Source organism: Octopus bimaculoides, chromosome 18, assembly GCF_046866305.1.
Source record: "Octopus bimaculoides isolate indiv1 chromosome 18, ASM4686630v1, whole genome shotgun sequence".
NCBI lineage: Eukaryota > Metazoa > Mollusca > Cephalopoda > Octopoda > Octopodidae > Octopus > Octopus bimaculoides.
The window spans coordinates 39981734-39994743 of record NC_142945.1 but is presented as its reverse complement, the minus strand read 5'-3'; the positions used below and the strand labels follow the sequence as shown (position 1 = coordinate 39994743).

The 13010-nt window shown below is 35.5% G+C and overlaps 2 protein-coding genes across 4 annotated transcripts in view; one reads left to right on the top strand and one right to left on the bottom strand.

Moving 5' to 3' along the window:
• The first annotated feature begins 5965 nt into the window (after window positions 1-5965).
• Window positions 5966-13010, top strand: part of LOC106884071 (serine/threonine-protein kinase Nek10) — a 48713-nt gene continuing 41668 nt past the window's right edge. For 2 of the 3 annotated variants that reach the window (XM_089366032.1, XM_014935289.3), the window contains exon 1: window positions 11730-11896. The gene's annotated coding sequence lies outside the window, so the exon portion shown is untranslated. Of the gene's footprint in view, window positions 6050-11729; window positions 11897-13010 lie in introns of those variants that run through there. The other variant, XM_089366031.1, reaches the window with a different exon arrangement.
• Window positions 6593-8253, bottom strand: LOC106884073 (uncharacterized). The gene has a single exon (XM_014935291.3). The coding sequence runs from the start codon at window positions 8147-8149 to the stop codon at window positions 7478-7480; it is 672 nt and encodes a 223-aa protein (XP_014790777.1). The 5' UTR covers window positions 8150-8253; the 3' UTR covers window positions 6593-7477.

Sequence of the window (13010 nt, the reverse complement as noted above, 5' to 3'; positions counted from 1 at the left end):
GGGGGTGGATGAGTTGCTAATACAAGGGCTTCCCCTGATGGCATGCACTCTAGCCATACAACTTACACCACTAGGTTGAGTAAACATGTCACTACTCCATCATAAGCTTATAAATATTTCAATAAATCAACTTAGTAGCTCTTGTGGTATTCATTCATCTCCCAAGGGTATTAAGAAAATGAAATACAGCTTTAGCACTAAATTTTAGGAACTTACCAAGAGTTGACACAAGCAAGTTTTATTTCACTTGAAAATCAAATGTTTTAACCCTTTTGTTATCATTTCTGCTGAAATACATTGCTTTTATTTCAATAATTTTGAAAGCAATGAAGAATTTTGTCAAATAACTTTATCATTATTAAGCTGGTGTTTGGAACATAAATTAACATGGTTGGTATTCATTACTATAGTTCTGTTTATAAAGTTCTGTCAGTTTTTTTTTTTTTTTAATTTGCCCAATTTCATTGAAATAGTTAATTCTGGATCATGCATCTCCTCTATAGTAAGACAACTGTGCTTGTCCCTATATCATACTGTAAGCTCTCAGTAATTGACATAAAGCCACCACCCTCTCTACTATAACTCCACTCAGTCAAGTTTATTTTTATCTTTATCTTGCATTACTTGATGATCTCACCAGTGCCAGTGTCACACACAGGCACACAAAGAAAAAAGCACCCTGTATATTCTGTAAAGTGGTTGGTATTAGGAAAGGCATCCAGCTGTAGAAGCCATGACAAACCAAACATTGGAGCTCAATGCAGTTCTCCAGCTTATAAGATGCTGTCAAACCATCTGTCATGGAATATGGATATTAGATGAAGATAATGATGGTGATGGTGGTGGTGACGATGATGATGGTGGTGATGATGTATCCAAGGCCTAATTCTACATCATGGCATTTAGTCTTTTATCATGGCTTGTGTCCACCCAATCCTTGCGAATGACTTGGGTATACCACACCCATGTTAAAGCCAGTTGGATGAAATGTACCTGTAATTTAAAGGTTTAGCCTTGTCATCAAACACTTAATCATACTGACTCCTGATTCTAGCTGAAGATTATGTTAATAGTACACTTGTCTGTGGAATACTCAACCACTTAACATGACGAGTAGATAAATTCGGTCGATCAGCTGAATCTTTACCATTGTAAGCAACAGAGACTCATTTACGATATTTGAACTTAGCAGATTAGCAGAATGTATGGATCATTGAATTAAAAACTTTGCAGTACCTCTCTCCATCCAGTTGTCCCATCTTTGGTTTCCTGCTGGGTCAAAGGTTTGAGGGATAAGAGAGTGTCCAACACATGACTACACAACCATCTAAAGCAATAAGTGAAAGCATGATACAAGCTACCAGGTTATACTTGCTGGTAAGTGATGGCTACAAACACCTCCTTTCCTTGATTTTTAAATTTATTAACATTCCTTTTGTTATCAACTTGCTTTGACCACTGCCCTCCTGCTATCACTAGTTTCCCCCCTTACTACTCTCCTCCTCCTCCTCTGTTATATTAATTTGTTCTCCCTCCCACTACTTCCAATCTATTTATCCAGCACTACCAGTAAACCATTCTTCCAGAGCCTGTGAGGGAGTCTTTAATTGGTTGCTTGATCCGCTAGAAATAGCAGCCAAATGCTTTTAGAACCACACTATACATCTTAGAAAAGGCCAAGTTGGATAATAATAAAATGTAATCTTGGGTTTCTTGCACATAACAAAATAAATAAATAAACAGGATATTCATGGATGGAATGCTTTTGATCACAGGTCTGCGTCATCAGTGCTGACCTAGGGCTAAATGACAGTATGGTTTCATCTCTCTCTGACAAAGTGTTCTTCCCAAAATATTGGCCCTTTGAGCATTCAGATTTCTGTCAAATGCAATGCTCATTTATTCACATTGATTTGAATTAGTCAAGCATTATCTTGTAACTTTGAGATCATTGACATGATTGTTAATTTTTAGAATAATATTGTAGGGTAAGTGTGAGAGGCCAGATCTAGCTGATGCAAAGATAAAACATAGATTAATGCTAATAATATAGCCTGAACAGGATAAACTACCCCTATTTTGAAGAGAAAAGTGTAGGTGGCTAGCTGTGAGAATTTAAAATCACTTCTTTAACTTTCTGAAAGACATCTCAACGCTTCTAAAAGCAAACTTCGTTTGTTTATTTACGTTTGTCGTAATTTGAATTTAACATATGAGAGCGTCTCATAAAGCGAGATTTATATATCTTAATTTGCAGAGGAATTTGTAGTGGGTAGTTTAGCTTAATCAGTCAAAGCATCGTGACATGTAATCACGGGGATGTGAGTTCGTGTCCACAGCTAGCCACCTACACTTTTCTCTGTAAAATAGGGGTAGTTTATCCTGTTCAGGCTATATTATTAGCATTATTCTGTGATTGAGAATTTAAAATCACTTCTTTAACTTTCTGAAAGACATCTCAACGCTTCTAAAAGCAAACTTCGTTTATTTACGTTTGTCGTAATTTGAATTTAAAACATAGATTATTTTGGCCAGATATGGCTGGTTTAAATGCTAAAGGGTTAAACTTCTTTTCCTCAGCACAAAATAACTTATTTTTGTTTGTGGTCTTTTCCTACTTAACGCTTCCTGATACAGACCGTTACTTAGCTTCCTAAGGGTCTACTGTTTCATCAACATAGAAAACCTGGAGATTTTGTTGCTAAATGTTAGTTCAATTAGCTTATCTCTTAATTATGTGAGTTTTAATTTTGAAATTCAAATTTTCACTGCTCCTTTCCACCATCATTCATAACAAATATTGATTTTTAACACAAGTCACAAAATTTTAAGTGGAGCGATATGTCTAGTCATATTGACTCTAATACATACACGTCTGGTATTTTGTTTTACTGACAGACCCTGGAAGAATGAAAGGCAAATTTGACTTTGGTAAGATAGACTAGTGGCTAGGGTGTTAAATCCACTACTGTAAGGTTTTGGTTTCATTCCCCAAATTGGGCTGTGTATTTTGTTCTTGAGTAAAACACTTCATTTTACATGATGCTCCAGTCATCTCATCTGAGAATGAATACCATCAGTAAATGGGGGTTGAAGTTAACCCTGTGACAGGCTGGTGTCCCTTTCAGAGAGTGATGAATATTGCACTCCCTCAGTTGCTTAGATGCTATGGAAACTGGGATGAGCTCCAATCTAATGAGATTAAGGGTTTGTGACAAACCTATTTACTCAGTATTTATAAGATTTAAGGAGGCGCAATGGCCCAGTGGTTAGGGCAGTGGACTCGCGGTCATAGGATTGCGGTTTCGATTCCCAGACCGGGCGTTGTGAGTGTTTATTGAGCGAAAACACCTAAAGCTCCACGAGGCTCCGGCAAGGGATGGTGGCGAACCCTGCTGTACTCTTCCACCACAACTTTCTCTCACTCTTACTTCCTGTTTCTGTTGTGCCTGTAATTCAAAGGGCCAGCCTTGTCATATTCTGTGTCCGCTGAATCTCCCTGTGAACTACATTAAGGGTACACGTGTCTGTGGAGTGCTCAGCCACTTGCACGTTACTTTCACGAGCAAGCTGTTCCGTTGATCGGATCAACTGGAACCCTCGACGTCGTAAGCGACGGAGTGCCAACAACATAAGATTTAAACACAGAACATAAATGGTTATAATTAAATACCACACAGTATTTTGTTTACTAATACTGTATTTTCTGGCATGCAAGTCAAATTTTTCAGACCAAAATTTACTGTTAAAAAATGTAGCTTGTCTTATACATCAAGACAACTCTGGAAGACCAAAAATTCCATGTGAATGCAGTAGGATGTGGAAAGATAGTAACAATGTCTGAATGTTTATGCTATACACTATGTTGACTTGTATGAAAGAAAATACAGCAATTTCTTATATAGGCACAAAGCCAGAAATGTGCAGGGAAAGAACAATCAATTATATCAACCCCAGTATGGGACTGATACTATAGTTTATTGGCTTCAAGGCAGCGTGCTAGCAGAATCGTTAGCACAATAGGCAAAATGCTCGGCAGTGATTCATCATCATCATCATCATCATTTAACATCTGTCTTCCATACTGGCAACGGTTGGATGGTTTGAATGGAGCTGGCCAGGTGGAAGACTACAACAGGCTACTGTGTCTGTTTTGGCATGGTTTTTACAGCTGGGTGCCCTTCTTAACACCAACCACCCCAGAGTGGACTCAGTGCTTTTTACCTGACACCAACACAGACGAGGTCAATGATGATGATGATGATGATGATATTTTAATTCGTATTTTTGGTTAATTTTAACAAATTTCTCTACTTTAAAGCAAGATCTATCACATATTAATATTCCTTTTTCAGTTAACTTACTATCACATATTCACATAACAATCAATAAATGATTAATTAAAGAACGAAAATATTTTGTTTCCTAAGTTGTAAGAGGGATAAAAATATATATTGCAGCATTTTAACTTTTATTTAAACAAAGTATAACATTTTCTTTAATATAGCAATAAACATTAAAACAAAACAACCCACATTGTAATCAATAATCTATCAGCAAAAACAAAGCAAAATCGTTTATATAAAATATTCTCAATAGTTAAGTTGTATTAAATTGTCAGAACAGAAATAAAGTATTTTTCTTGCTAATTGTTCCCACAAACAAAATATAGATAATTGTTCCCACAAACAAATAAATAAAAATTAACCCTTTTGCAACCATATTTCTGCTGGAAAACACTGCCTTTGTTGTGATTAATTTTGAAAATAACAAACAATTTAGTACACTAACTTTGTCATTATTAAGGTAATCTTTGAAAACATAATTAACATGAAATTTTAATGGAAAATTTTAGTTTAGATCGCTTTTAAACAAGGAGTTTGTATCATAGAACCAAGGGTGGTTAGAACCATGTTAAGCATCGACAACTTTTTCTAAAAACAGGTTGAATAACACGCAACTCATCGATAGGTGGACAGCATAACTAAAAAATTCAAAGTAATTTTTTTTCATTATGTGTGCCGTTAAGAACGTTACGCAGGCTACACTCTGCCCGTGACTGGGTTTCGTCTTTACTTTCACTTTCGTCAATCTGTCACTAGTAAGATTTCGTTTGGCAGCCGGCGAAGACATTTAGGGAGTCGGGGTATTTGACTTGCAATATGTGTTGTAGTTATTATTAGTAATAATCCTTGAAATGATTTTGTTTTTGGAATTTTTAAAATTCGTTTCTTGATAGTGAGATTTGCAAAACAATAACATAAAAACAAGTATACCACCAAATTCTAAACGTTTAGACGCAATTCTTCCTCCCAAACAATGCATAGGGACTCATTAAATGCTGCACTAGAGTATTAAATATATTCACCAGCAAAAAGAAAAAAATTACAACAATGCATTTATAACTGCAAGTCAATATAACAATCTTATATTAACTTTTAGGTAGAAAAATTTGATAATGACTTCGAAGTTTCGATTTGCTCATCGTTGTCAGTTTGATGACGTCGAGCAAGCTGAGACTTCTGAGCCACTATTAACCTTTTCCATGTAAAATTTAACAAATATAATATTCTACTAAAAAAAAAATGTTGAATAATCTTTCAGTGTATAAACTTTGCATAAAAGCAAACATTGTCTCTCTCTCTCTCCCACACACACATACGTATTTGGTGACACAAACAGGAAATTGAGCTAAAAACATGATGTTCAATTTTTTCTTATTAATCGGCAAAAATTAGTGATCTCTGCCGATTAATAAAATACATGTGTATGTAACTACACCTAAACTGGAAGCCAAATATTTTGGCTTCACACTCGTATGTGTGTATTACACACACACACACATATATATATATATATATATATATGGTAATCTTCAAGTTTAGGGGAATAAAAAAATAAATAAAAATATTCAAGGGAAATAACTGAACGACTTACCAGTATTATCCGTTTTCTTCTAGCTGTTTATAAATAAATCACACCCTAACCCTAACGTCAATCAAATCACGTGTGTGATTTATTTATAAACAGAGATGTACGGAGAATACTGGTAAGACGTTCAGTTACTTCCCTTGAATATTTTTATTTATCCCCCTAAACTTGAAGATTACCTATATATATATATATATATATATATATATATATTACACGCGCACACATCTTTACCGGCTGCCAAACACGTTGTGAGAAATTCTAAGTGGAGGCCGGAACTCCAAAATCACCAACTTTTCGTTCTCATGACACAAAATATATTCCACAATATGGAATTTGTTAACGACGTAGAACATTACAAGTTTCCTCTGATTCCACTTACTGTCTCATTAATTTGTTGAAACAGTTATATATAACAACTAACGAATCCGTAGAAATTCCATGATTTATCAATTTTCTTCTTTCTATTTTGATACATTTACAAGATTTACTATTTTGATAAATTTACAAGAACTCCATAGCGTTGTTTCATTATGTTAGAGATTGCAATTTTATCTTCGATTTCGTTGCACATTTAAGGTTGATTTTAAAACGTATAACATTTAGAAATACAAACGCCATGACAAACCGAAGAATATTAATAACACAGATGACAAATCTACACAGTTTGGTGTCACCGAATCGTAGTTTGAGAAGTATTTCATTCACAAGGAACCAACGAGAGAAAACTAATTGAAATCTAGTAGAAATTCACCCATCCCTAACAGTTTGTTTAGTTATAAAGCCGACAACAATCTTAATGAGGTGGACTTTGATATGGAAATGCAGTGGACCTGGTGGGAGGAAATGTCATGGACACTGATTAATGTTTAGTGAACACAAACTATAGAAAACAATTCAATGACGGTGGAAATAGCTTTTAGGAAGCCAGTGGGTTCCGTTGGTTCTTAACTGACCTCCCTAATGACAAGTGTGTATGTGTATAAATACTGGTGTCCTGCTCCTTTAGTTCGTGGTAGTAAGCTTAAAACATTGCGTAAGCCTTAAGATTAATGACACAAATGAAACAGAGGAAACTAGTGATGGTAATATATATAGATTTCGGCTAAACTAGCTAGATTCTGGGGGGTGATTTTCACTCGTTGGTTCAATATGAATTTAACTCCTCTAAACTACTGTTATTTTATTGTAGAAATATGAAGTTTTTACAACAAAAAATATAGTACTTCAGACAGCAGAAATTAATTATTTCATCAACCTCAACACAATGTAAACATTAAATAATATTATTGTAATGAATATTTATCAGCAGAATTAAATGTTTATATAATTAAACATAACAATGAGCCACATTTATGGTACTTGATAAAACAAAATCCACACCTTAAAATTATTCCTTGTTCAGGTAGAAAACACTGAATTAACGCACCGAAAACATGAAATAGAATAGAATCTTGTACAGATGTGACAAATATTGGAATTATCAGCCTCGGAAATTGTTTAAATACTGTATTGGAGAAATTCTGTCAGTGTTGTTCCGCTCTTTTCATACAGGTAGTGTTTTCTCGGCTGTCTTTGAAGCTGCTGCATAAAACAGTTTGGAGAAAAATTTCAGTCCAGATTGTCCACCGGGAATGTAACTGACAACGAACCAAACCAGAGTAATAACCTGACCTGTAGCAAAAATCACCGTTAACATGGTATATTTTAACCAGACCGCGAAGTAAAGAGTTCCGAACAATGTTGTGAAATACATGCATGTAAATGGGAGCCGACCAGCGGAAAATAAGTGGCGAAGATGATTTACAGGTCCCCAAAGGAGTGAGAAGCTCATTAAGAAAAAGATACTCCCTAATGTAAATAACAGGGAGAATTTTCTGGCCCTCAGAACAATCAAGGGAATGTAGAGGAATGAGAGAGAGAAGAAAAGAGTACCCATCAGAAGAAACGTAACAAAGCCAAGAATCCTCTGTTTTTTGGTGAGCGACGGCAGCAAGGGGTCCGACTGCGCTTTGGTGAACCAACTGTTGGCATCGGTAGCCTCGGCATTACGCTCTCCAGGAGCTGATCGACTAAATAAGTATTTGAAGCCATTTTTAAGGGAACTCGATTCACTTGTGTTTACATTTTCTTCGTTTTTATCAAAAGATGAACTCATCATAATACTGCTGGAAGATCGAGAAAGATATTCTTTTAAATCCTTGCCGAGGTCTGCCATGTTGTCAAAGTTTCAAGGGAGACAATCACTAACTTCCACTCAACGGTGCTCTATCAACAGAGAATATTTAGACCGCAAGTGAATGGTGTCTGCTATTGTTTAGCCCTAGGTCAGCTCTGATCCTGCAAACCTTATTATCAAAGACGATTCACTCGTCACCAGTTCGTTTTCTTTTCCTTTGGTATATCGGGATTTATAGTATTCTTTCAATTGAAATATAGTCGAGCGATCACGAAGAGGTTCCTTCGTGGGGGTCAAGTATAGGCTACTTAAATTGTTGTAGATTCCCATGAAACCAAGACATTTTCACACACCTAATAAATATATCTTTTATAAAGGGAATATTACGGAATAGTTCTAAACATCCTAAGCTATAAGAGACCAAATAAAACTACACTATTGACAACATAATGTTACCTTTTATTCTTCGATCCTCGGTTAAATGAGTGGAAGCAGTGTTGTATGGTTTTCGCAACTAAAACTAATAGTGTCTAGATAAAATATTGTCATTTGATAAAATATCGAACATGTTATTCCAGAATAACGTAGTGGGTTTTGTTTAGTTCCAGCTAGTTCTAACCCAACAATAAATCCTCTTTCTGGTTAAATAAATGCTTTGTCAGATCACTATGCAATCTATTTGGTTATTTGTTCAGTTACTCATTCGCTTTCTTCCATCGTTGTTACCAGTATAATCTTTTGTCTTCTTTGTATATGTATCTTGTTATCTGAGTATCTTTTTATTTGTCCATCATATTGTCTTACATCTGTCTGTCTGAATATCTTTCCACCTGTCAGTGTTCATTCATCTCCCTATACCAAAGTTCAAGTAAGGTAATACAAACAGGAAGAATAAAACTATATATGTAGATCTCTCTCTCTCTCTCTCTCTCTCTCTCTATCTATCTATCTATCTATTTTTCTATCCCTCTCTCTCTCTTTCTCTCTCTCTCTCTATCTATCTATCTATTCCCCTATACCTACTTGTATCCAGGCTATCTCAACACTACTATAGGCCCTCAAGCATCACAATACATTGAGTCCCTGACATATACAACTACTACATAGACTGATTAGTATTGAGCCCCCTAGACATGTAGGGCTCCTGGGAAACTAGCCTGTGTTATCATGCCTTAACCCTTTTAGCATTAAACTGGCCATACCTGTCTCACATATTCTATCTGTTTTATATTCAAACTGGCCTGTCGCAGCTATCCAGTTTTGTCATTCTAAAAGTAATGAAGCAGATCATTGAAATCTTGAGGCTACGAGGTAATGCACAATTAATTCTAAAACGGCGTGCTAAAACATTAAGATATCACTTCCTGAGTCTTTTGTATTGTAGCCAGTACTGAGAGATATTCTGTAGATATCTCTTATAGTAGTGGTTCTCAAACTGAGGTCCGAGATCCCCTAGGGGACCGCGAAGGGACATTGAAGTATTGTGATAACTGGTGGTTTGAGACAGCTAAGTTTTTAAATTTCTGGACTTTTAATTTTTCGCATGCTATCTGTACAAGTGTGGTTGGCCAATGGAAAATATGCAAGTATAACGGTTGAAAATTTAGGAAAAAAGTGCATTTTCTACACAAATGATATGGTATAGGAAAACATTTATTTTTGGTACTCTATTGTTTCTTCACTTACCCACTTCACCATGTTCTTAAAAATGGTTACAAATTTTGGCACAAGGCCAGCAATTTTGGGAGAGGGAGATAGTCAGTTACATTGACCCCAGTACTTAACTGGTACTTATTTTATCAGCCCTGAAAAGATGAAAGACAAAGTCAACCTTGGTGGAATTTTCATCAGAATGTAAAGATGGACACAATGCCACTTAGCATTTTTTCCCAGAGTGCTAACGATTCTGCCAGCTCACTGCCTTATATGTTCTTAACAATAAAAGGAAATAATGAGGGACTCTTTGTGCAGTCGCTCAAATTTATAGAATTAGCAGTGAAATCACCTTCAGTATCACACCGTACTGTCTTAAATATAGAAAGAGCACATATGATAATAATGTACAAAAAGACCGATTGTTTACTTCAGGAATGTTTTTGAATCTTTGATCATAAGTCTGCTTAAAAAGTGTTGATCTGGTGAGTGGAGAAGGTAAAGATGATCAACAAGTAAATGTATCATCAGTAATACTACTTGTTTCACTGACAAGAACATGGAAACAAGAGAAAAAATTCCATTCTTAGTTACCAACAGAAAGCAGGTGTAAAAGGTGCTTGGAACTAACAGTGGGAGCCCACATGAAGTGAGACTAAGGGAAAACAGGAGTTACATTGAAACACTAGTATGCAGCCCTTATATTTAAACCCATTGGAGACAAAGTTTTTAATCCAGCACAACAAGCTAACAAGACAAACGACTATTTTCAGTGATAAGCTGTACTTCTTCATGATATGGTTAGAAAGTTAGTTATATAGACAGCTAGTTTGTGTATATAAAGTTAGTTATATAAACAGCTAGTTTGTGTATATAAAGTTAGTTATATAAACAGCTAGTTTGTGTATATATATGTGTGTATACACACACACGTGCACATATGCGTATGGCCGAGGACAGCTGCATAAAGAAGTGCCAGTCCTGCATATGGATAAGGATAGCAGTGTAAAGAAGTGTCAGTTCCTAACTGTGGAGGGAACCAGTGGAAGAGATAGACCCAGGAAGACACAGGATGAGGTGGTAAAGTATGATCTTCAGATGTTGGGTCTCACAGAGGTGATGACAAATGATTGAGACTTTTGGTGGTTTGCTGTGCTTGAGAAGATTCTTCAGGCCAAGTGAAATCGTAGTCATGGACAGTGCAGGTAACACATAAAAAGCACCTGTGATGGCGACAGGTAAAACGCAACCATGACAGTGACACATAAAAGGCACCCACTACACTCTTGGAATGGTTGACATTAGGAAGGATATCCAGCTGTAGAAACCAAGCCAAAATCTGACTGGAGTCTGATACAGCTCTCTGGCTTACAAGTGCCAGTCAGATCGTCTAACTCATGCCAGCATGGAAAATGGACGCTAAATGATGATGAAGATGATATGTGTGTGTGTGTGTGATTACTGACAGATAATTATATAGACATACACTTATCCAGACATAGTTATATAGATAAACAGTTATATAGACAGACTGTTAAATACGCAAACATTTATAGAGACAGTTAGTTATCAAGACATACAGTTGGTTATATAGACAGAGAGATAGTTGTGCAAACATGAGTCGGTTATATTGACTGAGATAGTTAATTATACGCAGTTGCAGTCAGAATATATTTTATTATAGGTTTGCTTGACTGATCAGGCTTGATTTGGGGACAAAACAACAACAAAATCTGGTTTGATCAAGAAATTAGAACTGTTTGCCAGAATAACTCAAATTAATTCAAAATATTTAAATTTAAAGAACAGTTGAAAAAAATTATCTGTTCTTATGAACCTATGGCAAACCTGTTGGAAATCTACAACTGATGATGTTCACAACGACATAGCATTAAAAAAATGATTAAAAAAATTGTTATATTTATTTGTTTATTTAGGGTGTAAATAATTACCAAGGGAAATAACTACAGTTGTATGTGCAAGGTTTGCCCTAGTAACAGGCTGACTGTTGCTTAACAACTCGCACCTGTATATGTTTATGTATATATGTGTGTCTGTGCGATGAGACTTCTTTCAGTACAGCCTTATCACTTGGGACTTCGGAAGTAACTTGGTTTGTGAGTTCTAGTCAAAGTAAGTGTCTTAAATCATCTTAATTACTATTTCATTAATTATGTTATATATCGAAACAATATAAGGCCTTAGATAATTTTAGCGAGCACTCTCACAGTAATATCAGTTGAGAGCTTTGCAACGTACTCGTATTAACGCTTGCATGCACTTAGAGATACCCGTTCACACACGTGTAAGGGTATCTTTATCTCCATTTCCTCCTGCTCTTGTGTAAAATATACAAACTTATTTGTAGACGTTTTTTCTTCAAATATATATGTAACTACGCTCGAATATCTACAAATTTCGCAACTTTTATCCAACACCCACGCTCGCATGGATGGTGCACACTTCTGAAGTTATGGTATATATATATACATATATATATATATATATATATATATATATATATATATATATTCTAAATCTGTTTCCGTAGTTGCACTGGTGCTATTTCGATTGTGGGACATAATGCGTGTGTTGTTATTTGACTGCTAAATTGTCAAACTGGTCGTTGTTCTCTAATCCTTATTACCACCATACTGCCTCCACCTTTTCTATGAAAGTTCTACTGTTCTATTCCAGCTTAACTAAACTTCACACCATATTGTTGTGTCTGTGATGGCATCTCTGTGTTTTTTCTCTTTTACCAATTTCTATAGTAATCTGTAGAATTCTAGAAGACTAGTGATAAGTCAGAGTACATCGGCAAGAATCAGCACCGTATCAGTTTCGAGGCAACCTAACTAACATATCCACACCCTCTTCACTACAAATGAATTCAATTGTTTATGAGAAGGATATTTCTGACTTGGCAGTCTTCAAAAATACTTTCTTTGACTCGGTTTTTTAACAAACCGTTCTGTTCTCGAGACAGTGCTAATGTATCCTTATGTCCTGCACTTTTCATTTCTTTTCGAAATTAAACATAACAAATACACATACGAACTTTTTTCTTTTATTTACTGAAAAATGAAATGAAATTAGATACTCTGTATATACTAAACAATAATGTGTAATTATTGTTTATTTACAGAATGGGTATCGCATGTATGTATATACATACACGCTTATATCAAGACATACAGTTAGTTATATAGACAGAGAGATAGTTGTGCAAACATGTATGTATACG

Excerpts from the sequence above, each read along its gene's own strand:
- LOC106884073 (XM_014935291.3), bottom strand. The coding sequence starts at position 8,149 with ATGGCAGACCTCGGCAAGGATTTAAAAGAATATCTTTCTCGATCTTCC.